The sequence below is a fragment of the Nomascus leucogenys genome, chromosome 12 (assembly GCF_006542625.1).
Source record: "Nomascus leucogenys isolate Asia chromosome 12, Asia_NLE_v1, whole genome shotgun sequence".
In the NCBI taxonomy this organism is placed as follows: domain Eukaryota; kingdom Metazoa; phylum Chordata; class Mammalia; order Primates; family Hylobatidae; genus Nomascus; species Nomascus leucogenys.
The window spans coordinates 6,858,563-6,879,633 of record NC_044392.1 but is presented as its reverse complement, the minus strand read 5'-3'; the positions used below and the strand labels follow the sequence as shown (position 1 = coordinate 6,879,633).

The following is a 21,071-nucleotide window of genomic DNA, read 5'->3' as shown; positions in this document are numbered from 1 at the left end:
TCTTGAGCCCATAAACTTCCTAGTACAGTGGTTTCCAATGCACCTGTTTTCAAGTATATCCTAAGAATCTTGTGAGGTGTTAACAGGGGCCTGCTTTAATCAGGGTTCCTGCAGTTAGCATATTAGTTTATTTGTAAATAAGCACTGGTTTGTTAATTCCCTCTAGAAATCTTGTCTAGTAATGTTTTTTGTTTTTTTCTTGTTTTGAGACAGTCTTGCTCTTGCCCAGGCTGGAGTCCAGTGGTGCCACATTGGCTCACTGCAACCTCCGCCTCCCAGGTTCAAGTGATTCTCCTGCCTCAGCCTCAGAAGTAGCTGGGATTACAGGCACCCATGCCCAGCTAATTTTTGTATTTTTAGTAGGGATGGGGTTTCACCATGTTGGCCAGGCTGGTCTCGAGCTCCTGACCTCAGGTGATCCACCTGCCTCGGCCTCCCAAAGTGCTGGGATTACAGGCGTGAGCCAACGCGCCCAGCCTTGTTTAGTAACTTTTTTTTTTTTTTTTTTTTTTTTGAGACGGAGTCTCGCTCTGTCGCCCAGGCTGGAATGCAGTGGCATGATCACCGCTCACTGCAAGCTCCGCCTCCCGGGTTCACGCCATTCTCCTGCCTCAGCCTCCCGAGTAGCTGGGACTACAGGCGCCTGCCACTATGCCTGGCTAATTTTTTTGTATTTTTAGTAGAGATGGGGTTTCACCATGTTAGCCAGGATGGTCTCGATCTCCTGACTTCGTGATCCACCCGTCTCGGCCTCCCAAAGTGCTGGGATTACAGGCATGAGCCTCTGCGCCCGGCCATTGTTGAGGAATTTCTTAAGCAAACCTACTCGTTGTGGTAAAGCCATAGCCAGCCCAGCTCATATATCAGTTTGTCACAGAATCTAAGGTCAGAATTTGTGAGGTCTTAAAGAGAGCAAAAGGAATGCTTACTTGAGAATACCAGTTCATATTTAATTACTACTAATCACAGTAGCACTGAACATGGCTCTAGTGAGTGGGCCTCAGTCAGTTCAGGCAGCTAAAGGGAGGGGGATTTCCTCCTAGTCTCTCCCTGGAGCTAAATATGCATCTGGGAAAAATTAGGCTCTGGAGCACACAGGGATTTTTTTAGAGGAAAAAGAACCAAACTCCCAGCACTAGGTAAAACTGCAAAAAGAAAAACAACTGTGCCCAGGCACTAGCTACAAGGCCGCACCAGAAAAGGAAAGCTGGGTCCTGGAAGCTTCAGGACAGGAACTCTTCCTTGGTCAAGTCTTCCCCAGCACCTGGCACATAGGAAGGTGCTTGATGAGTGAGTGTTACATGAACCTGTGAGTGCTCAGGATGATTTCCTGATAATTGGGTTCAGGAATCTACTGGGAGGAGCTTAAACCTAGAAGTTCCCTTTTTGAAGGTCTCAGATATGGTTCCCTAACTTAGAGAAGACAGATGATGTGGGAAGGAGGCCTGAGGAGAGGATGCAGGCTGGCAGAAGGGAGCAGGGCGCATGCGAGCCCAGACCCTGACACCCTTCCAAGGGTGGCGACTGGGTGGCCACCACACAGCACCAGCCTGCTGCAGAGTTCAAAACTAGAAGGGGTTACATCAAAGTGTTCCCAGGATGTGGAGCTGCCCTGGGCTAAGTTCAGTCACCTGCCAGCCTCTGCCGTTCCCATCACCGCAGAGCACCCCAGCACCACTCGCCTGAGGAACGGGCTCTGTGTTGCATAGGCCCACGCCTGACGGCCCACCCAGAAGCACCCAGCTGCTGACCTCTGACCTGGGAACGAGTGAGTGCCTACAACCTCAGCTGAACCCCACATGGTGACATCTTCCAGCAAGGCAAGGACATCAGCACCTCACGCCCGTTTACAGGCCCCTCACATGAGCCACTGCTCCTTCTCTTTGATGAAGTGCTCCGCCCAGCGGCGGGTCAGCTCCAGGTACAGGCTGGGCTGGTGAGGCAGGTAGTCCAAATACAGGCGGGTGGGTGTCTTCTTGGGAACGGCCTTCTCAATCTGGGTGCCTTCGTGCCACTCATTGAAGGAGGTAATGGAGACGATCTCGGGCCTCACTGTCAGGGCCGCCTGCAGGGCCGTCTCATAGTACTTGCCATTGACCCTGTTGCGCGTATTGTGGTTGTTCCAGGGCCGAATGCTGGTGTCTATGTAGCCAGGTCCCACACTGGGGATGAACATGAGGTTGTTGGCATCACAAAAGCTCTTCACAGCTTTCCAGTTCTGATGGGAAGAACCAAAGGAGAAACCGTTGGAGGCAAAGTAGGTGTACATGCCGTCAAATCCGGCGGCCAGGATGTCGTGGGTGTGGCCCTCCTCCACCAGCAGCGCTATGAAGACCCCATCGTAGGGTGTGTTGCGGATCGAATGGGGCCCGTTTGGTGTCAGGAGGTGGGCCCAGGCCTCAGGGGACGTCAGGTATGAGTCGTAGATATAAAAGAGTGGGAGGCTCTTGCCCATGCTGTTCTTATAGCGGTAAAATGCACCATGGGAGCCATACCTGAGGAGGAGAAAGAAGAGCCTCAGCTGGATGGGAGAGACCAGCACAGCTGTAGGACCTGCCATGGATGAGATCTGGATGCCACACAGCCCAGTTCTGGAGCCAGTCAGTCTCCACAGTTGGACTCATCATGCCTCTAAGCAAGAACCTGGTTCCCCTCCTTCCTCTCCCCAGTTGTCATTCCTAAGCCTCACTTCCCTACCCTTAGCCAAGCCACCACCGTCTTCCATCTGGATTGCAACAACAGCCAGGTAACTGGTCTACAGGCTTCCATCCTGCCTCCATATAATCCATTCATTATTCCTACCTACTTGATCTGGCCCTGCCTACCCCATTCCTGCTCTTTTCCCAGCTATTACTCCCCATCTGGCCTTTCTATCCAGCTGTCATGTGTCATGCAAGCTTGTTCCATCTTATGGTCCTTGCATCTGCCAGCCCTCTGCTTGGAATTTTCTCCCTGCCTCCGGATCTTTGCAGAGCTGACCCTTTTCCTTTTCTTTTTTCTTCTTCTTATTATTACTTTTTTTGAGACAGGGTCTTGCTCTGTCGCTCAGAGCTGGAGTGCAGTGGGCGATCTCAGCTCACTGCAACCTCTACCTCCTGGGGTTCGAGTGATTCACTTGCCTCAGCCTCTCAAGTAGCTGGAATTACAGGCACCCACCACTACACCTGGCTAATTTTTGTATTTTTAGTAGAGATGGGGTTTCACCATGTTGGCCAGGCTGGTCTTGAACTCCTGACCTCAGGCAATCCACCCACCTCAGCCTCCCAAAGTGCTGAGATTACAGGTGTGAGCCACCGGGCCTGGCCTTTTTTTTTTTTTATTCTTAAGACAAGTCTCACTGTATCGCCCAGGCTGGAGTACAGTGGTGACATCATAGCTCACTGCAACCTCAAACTCCTGGGCTCAAGTGATCCACTCACCTCAGCCCCCCAAATAGCTGGGACCATAGGCATGCATCACCATGCCCAGCTAATGTTTAAAAAAATTTTTTGTAGAGATGGAGTCTCCCCGTGTTGCCCAAGCTGGTCTCAAACTCCTGGCCTCAAGTGATCCTCCCACCTCAGCCTCCCAAAGTGCTGGGATTACACCACGCCTGGCCTTCATTCAGTACTTTCTGAATGAATAAATGAGGTGCCTACATTGTAGAAGCTACTTTCACATATATTAACTCGTGTGATTCTCACAAGACTCAAAGGTTAAGAGGCTTGCCTCATCACAGATTAGAAGCCACAGAACAGGAATTGAAACCCAGGCTGCCTGACTTACTATAAAACTCTCTTACTATAAAACAGCTGCTGGGAAACACAGGCATTATGCCCTGTGTCTCTTGACCTGCCCCTCCAAACCTTCCCTACCTCCATTTTGATCCCCACCAAAATCCCGGCCCCCAGAGCAGCCTTACGTGTCAATGATGTACTTGATGTTGTCATGTACAGTGATGTCATCTCGGCCCTTGTAGGGTTGGATGTGGAAGGCCACCTGCCACAAACAGAGGAGTAACTGGTCAGGTGAGTGTCTATCCAGGGGCCACAACATATCAGGCTCAGGATCTAACCACGGTCTGGAGGAGAGGCTGAGTTCAGAAAAGGGCCTGGCAGTGGTGGGCACAGCAGAGATAAAGGCAGCTGCTGCCCTTCAAGACCAAAACAGGGGTGAGCAGTTTGCCCATCTCCCGCAGCAGGGCATGTGGGAAGCATTTTGGTGGGCTGTTACAGGGTGGCTAATAGGTTTCAACCTTGTGCCAGCTCCAAGTGGTTGGTGCTAGCTGCCTGAAACAGTGGAAGAAGTATGCTGAAGCTGTGTCGGTGGAAAACTGCTATGATCTGTTAGACATGTCAGTGGTGGAATTCTCTTCAGGAATGGGGAGTGGGGCTTTTCTCCCTTCTCTATTATTTTTCTTCCTTCACCACAGAAGCAAGGGATGACTTACTTGATTGGCACATGTGGGGAAATGCTTCGTCCAGCTCCGTCCTTCCTCTTGAAAGTGAGCCCACCTGCTGAGAACACCTGTCTAGTCCTCGAGGTCCAGCACTGCCTCCCACTAGAGAGTTGAGTCTGCAGGTCCCTTTGGTTCTTGCCTACCCTTTATCCACCAGGGTTTACAACCTAACCTCTATTATTATTTAACAAAAGTGATCATTATTTAGTCTTTTCTTGGTCCTATATTTAGTTTTCTCAGTTTTCTTAGAATTCAAAAAACTAAGAGCAACATAGGCACCATTTATCTGAACCCTCCCCCAAAACCACACTTGCCACGTATTTGTTATCCCTGAGCTACTGCCAAGAACTTCTGTAGAGGCACTAGTCCTGTGGGCGGAGGAGAGCAACTCTCCAGAATAGGGCAGAGAGCACGTGGCCTCTTCTTGGAGACTCACCTGGATGCTGTACTGATGGGCGGTGTCCAGAATGGCGGGCACCAGGTCATTTGAGGGCTCCCCGTTATCATCAGCCATGCCAGGTGGGTACCAGGACAGGACCAGGACGCCTGAGACGCAATACAGAGGCCACTTCAGAGACACACAGTACCCCCCTCAACAGAGATTTTTTTCCTCACAAACATCTCCAATTGCAAAAATGGTTCCTAAAAAACTGAAGCAAGCCTCCTGCCAGGTTCACTTCCTGCAGATGAGTCCCAGAGCCTCGCGCCCCGGAGCTGTCCAGGCCCGCGGTGCTGAAGCGCAGCGCCTGCGGGAACCGTAGCGCGCCAGGCCGGAAGGGAGCCAGGCTTTAGACTGCCTCAGCAAGTAGTAGAACAAAGGGAATGGGTGGACAGTGCCACACCCACCTGGAAGCCACAGGCCTACCTCTGAAGAAGAGAAGCACCCCTAACCCTAACGTCCCGCATGGAGAAGAGCCCTGAGCAGAGGCCATCTGTAAAATCCAGCAGAATTCAGTGACGAAATCCGAAATACGTGAGCCTCCCCTCCCCAGCCTACAAAGGAGGCGCCCTGGGACCTTCCCTCTAGCTGGGTGCTTGATGAAAAGCCTCTAAACCCCCAACACTACCTCCAACTGCAAATAGAGGAGAGGCCTTCATGGAACACAGGCACACTTTCCTCTCTGCAGCCAGCAAAAGCAGGAAGGGCTGCTGCTCTACCCTGTACCTGCCGTGAAATAGAGGCCGCCCTAGGTTCCACTCCTCTGAACCCCAGAACCTGCGGGCCAGGACTCCAGGCCTCACTTCCCATCGCCCAACAAATTTGAGACTGCCTCCCTCTCCTGGTGCAAACTCCCAGCAGTTCTGCCCTATGGAAGGGCCCTGGATATTAGGGATGGAAGGGCCCTGGTGGGGGGTCTGAATACTAAACGGAGGGGCGGTGTCACATGGTGGGCCCAGGATGAGAGTGGTAGGGAACAGCTAAGAAGCCAGGCTGGCGGGTAAGTGGGACCAAAGGGCCAGTGACAAGACCAGAGGGAGCTGGGGTGTGGGAAGGAGGAAGGGCGAGGCTGGGGGGCAGCGCCGCCCGGGGTGGGGGGCGCTCACCGATGGCGGCTTCCTTGAGTTGGGTCATATGCTCCCGCAGCACTTCGGGGTCCCGGGAGCTGTAGGGCCCCAGCTCCGGGTAGAAGCTGGAGCCCAAGTCGTCTGGGGGGCTGTGGCGGCCGCGGGGGTAGCTGGCCGAGATCTTGGGGTCCCAGTGCGGCACCATGACGTGGTCCCAGTGAATGTAGTGGCCCTCGCGCCGCGGGCTCCCGTACCACGAGTAGTAGAAGGCGTGCAGGTCCGAGTAGACGCGCAGGCTCTGCCCGGGGGCGGGCTCGGCCTCCGCGGGTGCCGGCCCAGGGGAGCCGCCAGGGTCCGCGGTGCGGGGCGGCGGCGGCGGCGGGGGCGGCGCGGCAGGGGCTGCCGGGGCCCTGGCAGCGGGCGCGGGGGCTCCCTCTGGGTGTCGCTCAAACGGCGCCAGCTCCAGGCCCGGGCCCAGCGCCGGGAGTCCGTCCGGAGCCTTGAGCGTGCGCAGACCCATGAGGGTGCCGAAGGCGAAGAGCAGCACCAGGAACAGAGCGATGCAGGCGCGGCGCCGCCGCCGGGCCATGGCCGACCGTGCGCTCCTGCGGCCGCCCCGCTACCTCCCCGCGCGCCGCGCCATGGCCGCCCGCCCGGCCGCGCGCTTCCCAGGCAGACTGTGCGCCCGGCAGAGCGCGGCGTGGGCGGCGCCCGGCCTGTCCCCGCAGTGCGGGCGGGCTCGGCACACAGGACGCAGGCGGCGCGGACCAAGTGGCCGCGAGCCGAGGGGGAACTGGACGCCGAGTGCGAGGCAAGGCCCAGCGAACGGCGAGTTTCGGGGCCACAGGAGCAGGGGCCTGAGTCAGGCCGCGTGACCCGCGAAGGAAGAGTCGCCTGGCTGCCTGGGCGGCAGGTGGTGGCGCCTGGCTGGGGAGGGGGGACGCAGGCCTTCCGGAGCGCGGGAGAAGGGCGGCGCGCGGCGGCGGCGCGGGGGCGGAGGCGGGGGCGGGAAGAAAGCGCGCGTCGGTGGTTCTCTCCCCAAGGATTTCCTTCTCCGTCGATCCCCCTTTACTCACTTCACTGGCCCCCTCCCTACGGTTCTCAGTGCCACCCTACTAGCCCCAGGTCCCCCATCCCTCGGCGCCCCTCCCCGGCACCCCAGGCAGCCCCTGAACCTCGGGGGAAGGGGCGTCGGGAAATCCCGAGGAATCGAACCCTACAGACGCCGGCCGGGGCCTGGCGGGCGGAGGACGACCGTGACTCGCGCAAAGTCACACTGACCGGGCCTGGACCCCGGGTCAGGACGCACTCTCCAGAGCTCGCTGCACTGCCCAGCCTGCCGGGTGGCAGTGTGGCTTCGTGAGTTCTCTGGTTGGAATCTCACGAAGCCAAAATTAGGGCGTTGGCAGGTTACACTCCTTTCTGGAGGCTCTAGGAACGGATCTACGTCCAGCTCAATGGCAGAATTCAATTCCATACAATTGCAGGGCTAAGGCCCCCATTTGCTTGCTGACTGTCATCTGGGGGTCTTTCTCAGTTTCTAGAGGCCTGCTGCATTTCTTGGCTTGTAGGCCTGGTGTCGTCTGGAGCGGTCTCTCCTGGGAGAACCTCCTAGAGTCGGGGAGGATTAAATGAGATGGTTCCCATAAAGCACTTCCACGGGGCCTGAAAAGCAAGCGCTCAATACAAGCGCGCCTTTCTTCCTGGATTCTGGGCTCCAGAGGACAGGCCCTGTCTTATTTACCTTGTTAGACGCCAAGGGCTGCCGGAACAGGATCTGACACTCACTTCCTAGTGCCGTTTGAGTGAGTACCAGCCCCTGGTGTGATAGTCTGTAGATAATAAGCTTTTCACTCGCTATTGATAGAGTTCCTACACTGCATTATTCATTACTTCATTTATTCAGAAGATAGTTTTGTTTATCATATGCCTCCTTCCGTGGTCCGCAATGACAGCAACTTTGTTTCATTCCCTGTCTGCATGTCCAAAACAGAGCTTGGGATGATGGCGGGCACCTAGTTCTTATTGGTTAAGTAAAATGAATTGTAGGGAACCCAGGAAGAGGAGCAGCAAGCTTGGGAAGTGTTGGTAGACCTGCAGCCGAGGAAAGTGAGCTTGAGAGAGCTTATGGTGGTAAATGTGAATGAAGTGGAATGCCTTCAGCTCCAGGTCGCAGATACCCGATTCAGCCTGGCTTAAGGAATATGCCAATGTATCAACTTGCAAAGCAAGAAGCCCAATGGCAGGGCAGAGTGGGTATCTTCTCTGATCCAACAATGTCATTAGGAACCTGAGATGTTCCCATCTCACTGCTCTGCTCTCCCCACCACTGACTTCATATACAAAGCCAGTTCCCCTCATGCCACAAAATGGCTGCTATGGCCATTGACTGCCCTTCCCATTCCACAGGCAAGGGTAAGACTGATTTCTCCTGCCCAGAAGTCCTAAACAAACATCTCATTGACTCTCATTGGTCTAATCTGGTTTAGGCCTTTTTATGCCAGACAAATTGTTGCCAAGGGGGATAGAATTACCATGACTAGATTAGATTACATTTGTGGAGTGGGTTAAATGTTGGAGAGGATACCATGTCTACCAAAGAATGAGGTGACTCTGGGAATAGAAAGAGTGAGAAGAGGCCGGGTTCGGTGGCTCACGCCTGTAATCCCAGCACTTTGAAAGGCCAAGGCAGGTGGATTGCCTGAGCTCAGGCGTTTGCAACCAGCCTGGGCAACATGGTGAAACCCTGTCTCTACTAAAATACAAGAAATTAGCCAGGCGAGGTGGCAGGTGCTTGTAGTCCCAGCTACTTGGGAGGCTGAGGCAGGAGAATTACTTGAACCCAGGAGGCAGAGGTTGCAGTGAGCCGAGATCACGCCACTGCACTCCCGCCTGGGTGACAGCGAGACTCTGTCTCAAAAAAAAAAAAAAAAAAAAAAAAAAAAAAAAAAAAAAAGAAAGAATGAATGAGAAGAAAACGGGTAAGGACAGAACTCTCAGGAACACCAGCATTTCTGGGACAGGCAGAGGAAGGAGAGAGTCTAAGAAGGAAACAGAAAGAATCATTAACGAGGAACTAAGGGAACAGGGAATGGGTGGTGGTGGTTTTGGAAAAATAGTGAGAAGGTTTCCCCAGCTCCCAGTCATCCCACTATTTCTTGTGTCCCCTGTTGGCCATGCCTGGAGTCCTTGACACTGCCACCTGGCCATGATGGTTTGACCCAGGGCTAGAACTCTGACCTGGTGGTCAGAATTGGGCCAATGATAGCTTCCCATCTTCCACTGGACCAATCATGAATACTGACCCAAAGGGCATCAATTCCAATCATTTTTTGGGATTTTACTCTCTGGTCTGGAGGAGAGATTTCATCCTCTTTAAAGATAATGCCATTTGCCAGGTGTGATGGCTCATGCCTGTAATCGCAGCACTTTGGGAGGCTGAGGTGGGAGGATGACTTGAGTTTAGGCTTTTGAGATCAGCCTGGGTAACATAGTGAGACCTCATCTCTACAAAAAATTAAAATATATTAGTCAGGCATGGTGGCACATGCCTGTACTCCCAACTACTCGGGAGGTTGAGGCGGGAGGATCACTTGAGCCTGAGAGGTCAAGGCTGCAGTGAGCCGTGATCACACCACTGCACCCCAGCCTGGGTGACGGAGTGAGACCCTCTCTCAAAAACAAACAAACAAACAAGATAATGCCATTAGAGGGAAGGGACAGAGAGAAACTTAGTGGTATTGGAGTCCTGATTTCAGTTTTCCTGGCAGCCTAGTTGTGGTGTGAAACACTTGACCATTCTTCCAATAAGTTACCTTTTATTCTGAGCAAGGTGAGCTGGTGGAGCTGACTATTGGTTGCCTATCAATCTCTGACAAGACCGAGAAGGGGACTTGGGAGCAGGAGTTCATTTGGGAGGTAATCTCAGGAAGTAAGAGTTAGGAATTGAACAGAATGAGACAAGAACAAAAGAAAAGCCAAACCAATGATGCACTGAGGATGTCGCTGCTATAGATAATGGGGGCTTAATTCTGCCAGCTCTTTTCAGAAGTGTACAAATGCCTCCCAGAGTTAGGAGGTGTGAGGCTGAAGCAATTATCTACTGACCCCCTCCTCCATTGGTCAAGCATTTTCCCTAGGGGAGTTAACTTCGTTGTACTTCTGGTCTCCTGTTGCCAAGCAGGCTCCCAGGACATCAGAGAGGTTTTGAGGCAGGGATAAAGCGAGACGGACACATTATTTATTCAAGTGGGATGCCAGCAGTGCGAGGAAGACTAAGCTTGCACAGAACCATCCATCCTAGATGTACTCATTTTCTTTTTTTTTTTTTTTGACATGGAGTCTTGCTCTGTCGCCTGGGCTGGAGTGCAGTGGCGCAATCTCGGCTCCCTGCAAGCTCCGCCTCCCGGGTTCACGCCATTCTCCTGCCTCAGCCTCTCGAGTAGCTGGGACTACAGGCCCCCGCCACCACGCCCGGCTAATTTTTTGTACTTTTAGTAGAGACGGGGTTTCACCGTGTTAGCCAGGATGGTCTCGATCTGCTGACCTTGTGATCCGCCCGCCTCGGCCTCCCAAAGTGTTGGGATTACAGGCGTGAGCCACCGCACCCGGCTAGGATGTACTCATTTTCTAAGCTGTTGTAACAAATTACTATAAATTTAGCAGTTAAAACAGCACAGAAGCTTACCGTCTCACGATTTCTGTAAGTCAAAAGTCTAGGCACAGTGTGGCTTAGTGAGTTCTCTGGTTGGAATCTCACGAAGCCAAAATTAAGGCGTTGGCAGGTTACACTCCTTTCTGGAGGCTCTAGGAACGGATCTACATCCAGCTCAATGGCAGAATTCAGTTCCATACAATTGCAGGGCTAAGGCCCCCATTTGCTTGCTGGCTGTCATCTGGGGGTCTTTCTCAGTTTCTAGAGGCCTGCTGCATTTCTTGGCTTGTAGGCCCCTTTTTCCATCTTCAAAGCCAGCAACATCAGATTTTGTCCTTCTCACACTTTGGATCTCTCTGACCTCCCTTTCTACCTCTCTCTCATACCTTCCTCTTCTGGTTTTAAGAGCTCATGTGATATTTAGATGCTGTCAGATAATCCAGGGTAACTTCCTCTGTTTAAGGTCAATTATTGGCCAAGTGTGGTGGTTCATGCGTGTAATCCCAGCACTTTGGGAGGCCGAGATGGGAGGATCACTTGAGCCCAGGAGTTTGAGGCCAGCCTGAGCAATATAGCAAGACCCTGTCGCTGCAAAAAAAAAAACAAAACAAAACAAAAAAAAAAAAACAGGCACAATGGCTCACACCTGTCCCAGTACTTTAGGAGGCCAAGGTGGGTAGGTTGCTTGAGCCCAGAAGTTAGAGACCAGCCTGGGTAACATAATGAGACCTCATCTCTAAAAATTGTTTTAATTTAAAAAATTATAAAATATAAGGTCAACTAATTAGTTAACTTCATTCCATTCCACAAAGTCCCTTCGCAACAGTAACTAGATTATTTTTAATTGAATAGCTAGAGGACAGGAATCTTGGTGGGGGACATCTTAAGAGTTCTGCCTAAAATCTGTTCCTAAAATCAAGGTGGGCCAAAGAGATGTGACACGTGGCATTCAAGGTGTGTATTACACCCAGTCTATCGATTAGAATGTGTGTTCAGCCACGAATAAGAAGGAAAACAGCTATACATGGCTTAAAGTGCTTCTCAAACTTTAGTGAGCATGTCAGTCCCCTGAGGATCTTGTTAAAAATATAGATCCTGATTCAGTAGGTCTGGAATGAAACCTGCTTTTGTTTGTTTGTTTGTTTTGTTTTTTGAGACAGGATCTCACTCTATCGCCCAGTCTGATATGCAGTGGCACAGTCACAGCTCACTGCAACCTTTGCCTCCTGGGCTTAAGCAGTCTTCCCACCTCAGCCTCCCAAGTAGTTGAGACTACAGGTGTGCACCACCACGCCTGGCTAATTTTTTTTTTTTTTTTTTTTGGTAGAGATGGAGTTTCGCCATGCTGCCCAGGCTAGTCTCAAATTCCTGGGCTCAAACAATCCACCTGCCTCAGCCTCCTGTAGTGCTGAGATTAGAGGTGAGAGCCACTGTGCCTGGCCAAGAGTCTATGTTTCTAAAAGATGCCAGGTGATGCTGATTTGACTGGTCCTTTAGGGCTTAGAGTATAGTATATTTATTACCCCACATATTAAGGAGTCTTTAACTAGGCTAGTTCTAGGGATGGTTAATCTCAGGGTTCAAAGACACTGTGACATCAGATCACCCTCTCTGTGATTCTTTTTTTTTTGGCCTTCCCTTCATGATTGAGAAGGATGGAAGCAGTTCCAAGCATTCCATTTCCACAGGATAGCATCCAGGTGCAGAAAAGGGAAGGGCCCTATTTTGTAATCATTTTAACAAGTAAGATAAGCTCTTCTAGAAGCTCTCAGCAGATTTCCCATCACTTCTGATTGGCCAGAATTATGTCATCTGTTCACATCCAAGCAAATCCCTTGCCAAGGCCATTCAGTGGTGAACAAAATCAGAAAGAAGGGCGACAGGAAGGGGATTTGGGTAAACAGCCAAAAGTCTCTCCCACATCTGCTCAGAGTCAATTTTCCCCTTCTTCCTTACGGAACTGGGATTGTGTTGAGAGAGCCACCCTTCCCCGCTATGGCTGGAGGCTGGAGATGACAGGTTTGTTCTGTGAAAGAGTGTAACAAGAGAGTCTCCAGACACAGGAGTACCAGGCAACAGGAGAGGGAGGAGTAAGAGGCCATATGCTGAAATCCAGGGGAGTCTGGATCAATAAATGGCAAGAAGTCCAGCTCTTTACATCACTCAGCCCCAGGAACACTGACAGTCGTAGGTCAGCCTTCCAGGAGCTGGGCATGGTAGTGCATGCCTGTAGTCCCAGCTACTCGGGAGGCTGAGGCACTTGAGCCCGTGAGTTCGAGGACAGCCTGAGCAAAATAGTGACACCTTGTCTCTAAAATAAGTTTAAAAATTAAAGGTTAAAAAAAAATTTTTTTTTGAGATGGTGTCTCGCTCTGTCGCCCAGGCTGGAGTGCAGTGGCATAATCTTGGCTGCTTTAACCTCTGCCTGCCAGGTTGAAGCAATTCCCGTGCCCCAGCCTCTCGAGTAGCTGGGATTATAGGTGAGGGCCACCACGACTGGCTAGGTTTTTTTTTTGTTTTTTGTTTTGAGACCGAGTCTCGCTCTCTCACCCAGGCTGGAGTACTGTGGAGTGACCTCGGCTCACCACAACCTCTGCCTCCCAGGTTCGAGCAATTCTCCTGCCTCAGCCTCCCAAGTAACTGGGACTACAGGCATACACCACCATGCCTGGCTGAGTTTTGTATCTTTAGTAGAGATGGGGTTTCACTATGTTGGCCAGGCAGGTCTCAAACTCCACACCTCATGATCCACCCGCCTCAGCCTCCGAAAGTGCCAGGATCACAGGTGTGAGCCACTGCTCCCGGCCTAGTTTTTGTTTAGTAGAGACAGGATTTCACCATTTTGGCCAGGCTGGTCTCCAACTCCTGACCTCAAGTGATCCACCTGCCTTGGCCTCCCAAAGTGCTGGGTTTACAGGCGTGAGCTACTGCACGCTGCCATAAAAAATTTTTTAAGTCAACCTTCCAGGCAGAAGTCCAAGTGACTCCCTGGAGAAAAAGAAAGACCCTTGGGAAAAGTTCTGCACAGACCGACATTGAGACCCTTGAGGAAAACCCTCCACATACTGAAAAGTCAGCTGACTGCCTGATCAACCCAGAGTGAAACACACAAATCAGTAAACATGCCTCTTGCGTTCAGATCTTTCAATCAGCTTTCTAGTGCTTCACTCTAAACGTGAATAACTAATGATTCTCAGACATGTAGTGAAAGCTCCCTGAATGAAAGCCAGATATAAAAAGCTAACAAACAAAAAAGAAAGAAAGGAAGGAAGAAAAGGAAGAAACAGAGCTAGCCTGGTGCAGTGGTTCATGCCTGTAATCCCAGCTGAGGCAGGGGGATTGCTTGAACCCAGGAGGTTGAGGCTGTGGTAAGCCATGATAGCGCCACTGCACTCCAGTCTGGGTGACAGAGTGAGACCCTCCAAAAAGAAAAAAAAAAATAAGAGTGAAAGAGTTGATGAGAAGAACACAGAATGCATCTAGCCAAATAAACAGATTTTCATATTCATGAAACAAAACCAGAATGCTATATACATGGGGGGAAGGATTGATCAGAAACCAATAAAAAGCTCTTGGAAATTCAAACAATAGAGCCTAAATTTAAAATTTTATTATAATAGAAAGTTTTGGATGATAAAGCCAAGGAATCTCCCAGGAAGTAGAAAAACAAACCCGCCCTGAGGAACCTTTCAGAACACTGAAACGAGAGATTATCAAATAACTCATAAAATAAAATGTCCTGGGACGTGACGTTCTGGATTGCAGTAGCCTCCTAAGTGAACAATGAATGAAAAAATGACCCACACAGTGCTCATCATTATGAAAGTTTAGGACATTGGAAACAAAGGGAAGATCCAAAAAGCTTTCGAAGAAAAAGAAGTCAAGGATTTGGAATTAGAATGGCCCAGGAAAGCAGAAGGAAGGGGAGAATTTCTTCCAAAATTCTGAGGGCAAATAGTTTTGGACCTAGAATTCTACAGTTAGTTTTAAAATTGTGAGGGTGGTGTACTGAACCTTGTAGTCAAGTAAAATGGAAAAAAAAATTTTTTTTTTTGGTCGGGTGCGGTGGCTCACGCCTGTAATCCCAGCACTTTGGGAGGTCGAGGTGGGTGGATCACGAGGTCAGGAGATGGAGACCATCCTGGCTAACACGGTGAAACCTCGTCTCTACTAAAAATACAAAAATTAGCCGGGCGTGGTGGCATGCACCTTTGGTCCCAGCTGCCCAGGAGGCTGAGGCAGGAGAATGGCGTGAACCCAGGAGGCAGAGCTTGCAGTTAGCTGAGATCGCGCAACAGCACTCCAGCCTGGACGACAGAGTGAGACTCCGTCTCAAAAAAAAAAAAAAAAAAAAGAAAAGAAAAGAAAAAAGAAAAAGAAAAAAAATTTTTTAATTTTGAGGGTAGAATGGACTTTTTTTTTTTTTTTTTTTTTTTTTCCAGATAGGGTCTCACTCCAGCCCAGGCTGGAGTGCAGTGGTGCAATCTCAGCTCGTTGCAACCTCTGCCTCTCTTTCTCAGGTGATCTTCCCTCCTCAGCCGCCCAAGTAGCTGGGACTACAGGCATGCATCACCATGCCTAGCTAATCTTTCTATTTTTGGTAGAGACGGGGTTTCGCCATGTTGCCCAAACTGGTCTAGAGTAGACATTGTTTTTAGGTATTCAAGGTCTCAATTTTTTTCTCCTATGCTGTCTTTCTCAGGAAGCTACCAAAAAATATAATAGAGAAGTAAATAAAAAAGGTGAGGAGGAACTTGGGATCCAGTAAGAAGGAAATCTAACACAGAGGAAAAGCTCAGGGGAGTCCCAGAGCACTACCTGTGCAGCAAGCCCGAAGAGCAATCTGCCCAATGGAAGCAGGAGGACACTCAAGAAGGCCCTTTCCCAGAGCAGCTGAAATTGATAGATAGGCTGGGCCTGGCGTGGTGGCTCCCGCCTGTAATCCCAGCACTTTCGAAGGCCAAGGCGGGTGGATCACCTGAGGTCAGGAGTTGGAGACCAGCCTGGCTAACATGGTGAAACCCTGTCTCTATAAAAAATACAAAAATTAGCTGGGTGTGGTGGTACACACCTGTAATCCCAGCTACTCAGGAGGCTGACACAGGAGAATGGCTTGAGCCCCAGAGGCAGAGGTTGCAGTGAGCTGAGAGTGTGTTACTGCATTCTCCTTTTTCATTGCCCCTATGTGGTTATATATATATATATATTTTTTTTTGAGATGGAGTCTCGCTCTGTCACTCAGGCTGGAGTGCAATGGTGTGATCTTGGCTCACTGAAACCTCTGCCTCCCAAGTTCAAGCGATCCTCCTGCCTCGGCCTCCTGAGTAGCCAGGATTACAGGTGTCCCCTACCCCCCACGCCCAGCTAATTTTTGTATTTTTAGTAGAGATGGGGTTTCACCACGTTGGTCAGGCTGGTCTCGAACTCCTGACCTCAGGTGATCCGCCTGCCTTGGCCTCCCAAAGTGCTGGGATTACAAGCATGAGCCACCGCACCCAGCCTGTATCTTTTTTTTGTTGTTGTTGTTGTTGAGATGGAGTCTTGCTGTGTCGCCCAGGCTGGAGTGCAGTGGTGCGATCTTGGCTCACTGCAACCTCTGCCTCCCGGGTTCAAGTGATTCTTTTGCCTCAGCCTCCCAAGTAGCTGGGATTATAGACGTGCACCACCATGCCTGGGTAATTTTTGTATTTTTTTAATTAGAGATGGGGTTTCACCATGATGGCCAGGCTGGTCTCAAACTCCTGACCTCAGGTGATCCACCTGCCTCATCCTCCCAAAGTGCTGTGATTACAGGCGTGAGCCACTGTGCCCGGCTCTATATCTTCATTAGTTGTTTTTACTAAACTCTCCAACACAACATTTAAATTCCTCTGAATCTATTTTCTATACAGTCTTCATATTAGGATACTGATCAATTAATAAAACAGAATGGTCAGATGACAAGGGCTGTAGGGAAACGCAAAGCTGGAGGTGGGGACAGGGAATGCCAGGCTGGGGAAGTTTTACAATGTTTAATACGTTGGGCAGAGAAGACCTCCCTGAGAGGGTGGCCTGAGGGAGAGAAGAAGAAAACTGTGCAGACATTTGGAAGAAGTGAGTTCCAGGAAGAAGAAACAGCAAGTTCATCTTCCTGGAGACGGAGGCATGCCTCATGTGTTTCTCATGCATCTGCTAGAATTTTTACTTGCATGTTTTGCTGTCAATTCCACCACCTACCTCCCCAACCAAGGGCACCCCAATCTCTGAAGCACATTTTTTTAAATGTTTATTTTTTAGAGATAAGACCAGCCTGGGCTACATAGTGAGACCCCATCTCTAAAAAGATGAAATAAAAAACAGAACTGAAGCACAGACCTAAAGGCAGAAATAATCATGGCATGTTTGAGAGACGTGCTGTGTTGCTCAGGCTGGAGTGCTGCGGCAGGATCATAGCTCACTGCAGCCTTGAACTCCTGGACTCAAGCATTCCTTCTGCCTCACCCTCCCCAGTAGGAGGGACTACAGGTGGTGCTACTATGCCTGGCTAATTTAAATTTTTTTAATTAGTTGGGGTCTCGAACTCCTAGCCTCAAGTGATCTTCTCACCTCAGCCTTCCAAGTAGCTGAGATTACAGGTGCACACCACCATGTCCAGCAATGCACTTTTTTTTTTTTTACTTTTTGAGATGAAGTCTCGCTCTGTTGCTCAAGCTGGAGTGGAGTGGCATGATCTTGGCTCACTGCAACCTCTGCCTCCCAGGTTCAAGCGATTCTCCTGCCTCAGCCTCCCAAGTAGCTGGGACTACAGGCACCCACCACCATGCCTGGCTAATTTTTGTATTTTTAGTAGAGACCAGGTTTCACTATGTCGGCCAGGCTGGTCTCGAACTTCTGACCTTGTGATTGCCCACCTTGGCCTCCCAAAGTGCTGGGATTATAGGCATGAGCCACCATGCCCGACCAGCAATGCTCTTTTTAATTTCCAGTATGCAAATGGTAACCAAGTCATATTGATAATGCTTGCAAAATATTTTCATTCTTTCCCTTTTTATATATTTCCACTGTCACCATATCAATCCTATAATGATATAATTATAGAATATTAGGTGATCAGGCCGGGCGCGGTGGCTCACGCCTGTAATCCCAGCACTTTGGGAGGCCGAGGCGGGCGGATCACGAGATCAGGAGATCGAGGCCATCTTGGCTAACATGGTGAAACCCCGTTTCTACTAAAAATACAAAAAATTTGCCGGGCGCAGAGGCGGGCGCCTGTAGTCCCAGCTAATCGGGAGGCTGAGGCAGGAGAATGGCGTGAACCCGGGAGGCGGAGGTTGCGGTGAGCCGAGATTGCACCGCTGCACTCCAGCCTGGGCAACAGGCTTTTTTGAGACTCCATCTCAAAAAAAAAAAAAAAAAAAAAAAAAAGAATATTAGGTGATCAGGGCTCTTAGAAACCATCTAGTATAACTCCATCTTACTAACGCTACTTCTGTGCGACCTCTCAGCTATGTCTCCAGAGTACCAGACAAAGCTTAATTATACCACACCTGGGTTTCCCCAGGCCCAAATTCAATCTGTCCTGCCTGCTGCTCACAAATGAGTGCTCCCTGCCCACTGTCCCATTCCTCCCCCACCTGCCCTACAGTAGTACCCCATTGGCTACCTTGGCAGGGCTTTCTCAGCTGCTGATCCAACACGACCTCCTACATTTAAAATGAGCCTGGGCATGGTAGCCTATGCCTGTAATCCAAGCACTTTTGGAGGCCAAGGTGGGAGGATCGCTTGAGGCCAGGAGTTCAACACCAGCCTAGGCAACATATTGAGAGCCTGCCTCTACAAAAAATTTAAAAATTCGCTAGGTACGGTTACACGTGTCTGTAGTTCTCAGCTACTCAGGAGGCTGAGGTAGGAGGATCACTTGAGCCTAGGAGTTTGAGGGCAACAGAGTAAGATCCTATCTCAAAAAATAATAATAATACAAATAAAAAGCTATTGTTGCCGGGCAGCGATGGCGACTACGCCAGTCTTCGCTGGAGGGCCCAGTGCAGAGCTTTGTGTGAGTTTTGGAGAAGCGGGATGGCACGGTGCCACCACTACAGCAGTATGGCTCCGGTGGCGTGGGTTGCGTTGTTTGGGACGCTGCCATTGTCCTTTCTGAATACCTGGAAACGCCTGAGTTTTCTGGCAACTGGGCCCACACGCTGAGCCGGCGGTCGGTGCTGGAGCTGGGTTCGGGCACCGGGGCCGTGGGGCGCGTGGTCGCTGCCCTCGGGGCTAATGTTGTAGTCACCGATCTTGAGGAATTGCAAGACTTACGCGAGCACTCATCTTGTCACTGGTTCTGTTCAAGCCAAGGTACTGAAATGGGGGGAAGAAATAGAAGACTTTCCTCCTCCACCCGACTACATACTGATGGCCAACTGCATATACTATGAAGAGTCTTTGGGGCCGTTGCTGAAAACTCTAAAAGATCTCAGTGGATTTGAGACTTGTATTATATGTTGTTACGAACAACGAACAATGGGAAAAAGTCCAGATATTGAGAAAAAATATTTTGAGCTCCTTCAGCTAGACTTTGACTTTGAAAAAATTCCTTTGGAGAAACATGAGGAAGAGTACCAAAGCGAAGATATTCATATTACATACATCAGAAAGAAAAAATGGAAATTTTCATCATGAAGCCTTTAGTCATCTTACCCAAGCCTCTGACAACCTGGTAAACTAAAGATGTGAATGGAGCATGTGAATATGACATGGGAAGATTGTGTCCACAGATTTTTTACAGCACGTTTTTAGAGATCCAATGTATAGATGACAACCACCATGGGCTGCCTGCAGTACAAAAAATCCCTGCCTGCCTGCCTGCCTGCCTGCCTGCCTGCCAATGGCCCTGAATCCAGCTTAGGTTACTTAGTTCAGCATCAAGTCCTGCTTACAAGAAATGTTTGGAATCAGTTATTCAAATAAAAATTGGTATTGAGGTGAGGCCAAAATCTGCCAAAAAACCAGTGAACCAGCATGACCTTTTACAGGAAGCTAGAGATAAATTTCTAAAGAGAACTATCTACTATTATATAATAATGTTTTAAATTCAAACTCGTAAATTTTAGTTTGTCTTCAAAATTTAAAAGGTTTTCATTTTGTACATAATTATGCAGTGTTTATCATGTTTATCTGCCACTTCATTTCTTTTAAAATATCTTTAATACTTAAATGTTCTTTTAATTTTAAAAAGAACTGAGATATTGTCTTGTATACTTATATTGGCCAAAGTTGTATTCTTTTCTTCCACCATACATCTATGTGATTTAATCAGTAAATTACACTGTAATGAGTTGCTAAGAAGACAAATCAGAAGATTGGAGGAACAAAAGATATCTTTACAGATTTTTCATTTGAGAATGGAGTGGGAATAGAAAGACCAGTTTCAGGCTTAAGCACATACGTGGCTCGTGCACTTTTCTTTATGTATATGTTCCAGGAAAATCTGGCTTAAAAATACTGGTATTAACTTGTTTACCTGAAACACTGAAAGGTTTCTGAATAACTACAAATTTAGTTCTATATGTATAGACCAAATGAATTTTTATTCTGTGTCTCTCTGTTTTATGTTATCATGAAGCCATTTGCTCATATACAATAATCTGTCAAGGACTTTATTCATACCTGTTCCAAAGAGTAGTAACCGGATGGAAGTCTGGTATTTACAGGCATTGGTGCTAGATGGTATATTTTATGTGTTAAAGTAAACATTGTTTTTGAGACCCTGAAAAAAAAAAAAGAACCTGACGTTCAAGTTACATTGGTCTCCTTTCACTGTCTCTCAAACATGCCATGTTTATTTCTGCCTTGATGTGTGTGCTTCAGTTCTGTTTTATTTTATTGTTTTAAAGATGGGGTCTCATCATGTTCTCCAGGCTGGTCTTGAACTCTTGGGCTCAAGAGATCCTCCCACCTTTGCCTTCCAAAGTGTTGTGATTACAGGTGTGAGCCACTGCACTCAGCCTGATTCTCCCTTGTAATAACTTTATCTTTTCCTTCCTATTCAGATTTTGCCCATCCCTCAAGACGTCTCCCCGCCATGGTTTCTCTGTGGTTGGTTCCCTGTGGGGTGGAGCAGAAACCGTGTTAGCCGTGTTAGCTGTGTTTTAGGATGCTTGATTGCTCACACACACACATGCCATCCTCACAGCAATATTGTGTCATGGGTAAGGTCATTCCCCATTTTACAGGTGAAGACACAAAGGCTCAGAGAGGTAGGGAGAGGCTGGGGTAGGATCTGAGCCCACATCTGCCTGTGCTCTTAATCGTCGCACAGTAAATACTCTCTCCCGGCGCACGGTAAGTATTTGTAGAAGTCAGCTGAGTTGTTCATGAGCTGTTTCATATATATTGGGGTCTCATCACCCCCAACTGACCATGTTGTGAGGCTTGTGGAACAGAATGAGAGCAGGAAAAACCTCCACTTACGAAGGGTCCACCCTGTGCGAGATT

At 49.4% G+C, this 21,071-nt stretch overlaps 1 protein-coding gene and 1 pseudogene across 3 annotated transcripts; one reads left to right on the top strand and one right to left on the bottom strand.

Moving 5' to 3' along the window:
* Positions 1-925: 925 nt before the first annotated feature.
* MANEAL (mannosidase endo-alpha like) lies at positions 926-6,921 on the bottom strand. 3 transcript variants are annotated; one of them, XM_004089753.3, is made up of 4 exons: positions 5,984-6,921; positions 4,875-4,984; positions 3,902-3,978; positions 926-2,495 (listed from the first exon to the last, which is right to left on the bottom strand). In XM_004089753.3, exons 1-4 carry the CDS (start codon positions 6,531-6,533, stop codon positions 1,859-1,861), a joined length of 1,374 nt encoding a protein of 457 aa, XP_004089801.1. In that variant the 5' UTR covers positions 6,534-6,921; the 3' UTR covers positions 926-1,858. The 3 variants fall into 3 exon arrangements, with proteins under 3 accessions (XP_004089801.1, XP_003273342.1, XP_030679328.1); XM_003273294.4 differs by having other exon boundaries at positions 930-2,218; XM_030823468.1 differs by lacking the exon at positions 5,984-6,921 and adding an exon at positions 4,430-4,493 and having other exon boundaries at positions 930-2,495; positions 4,875-4,945.
* On the top strand, positions 6,532-20,425 carry LOC100601095 (annotated as a pseudogene).
* The last annotated feature ends 646 nt before the right edge of the window (positions 20,426-21,071 follow it).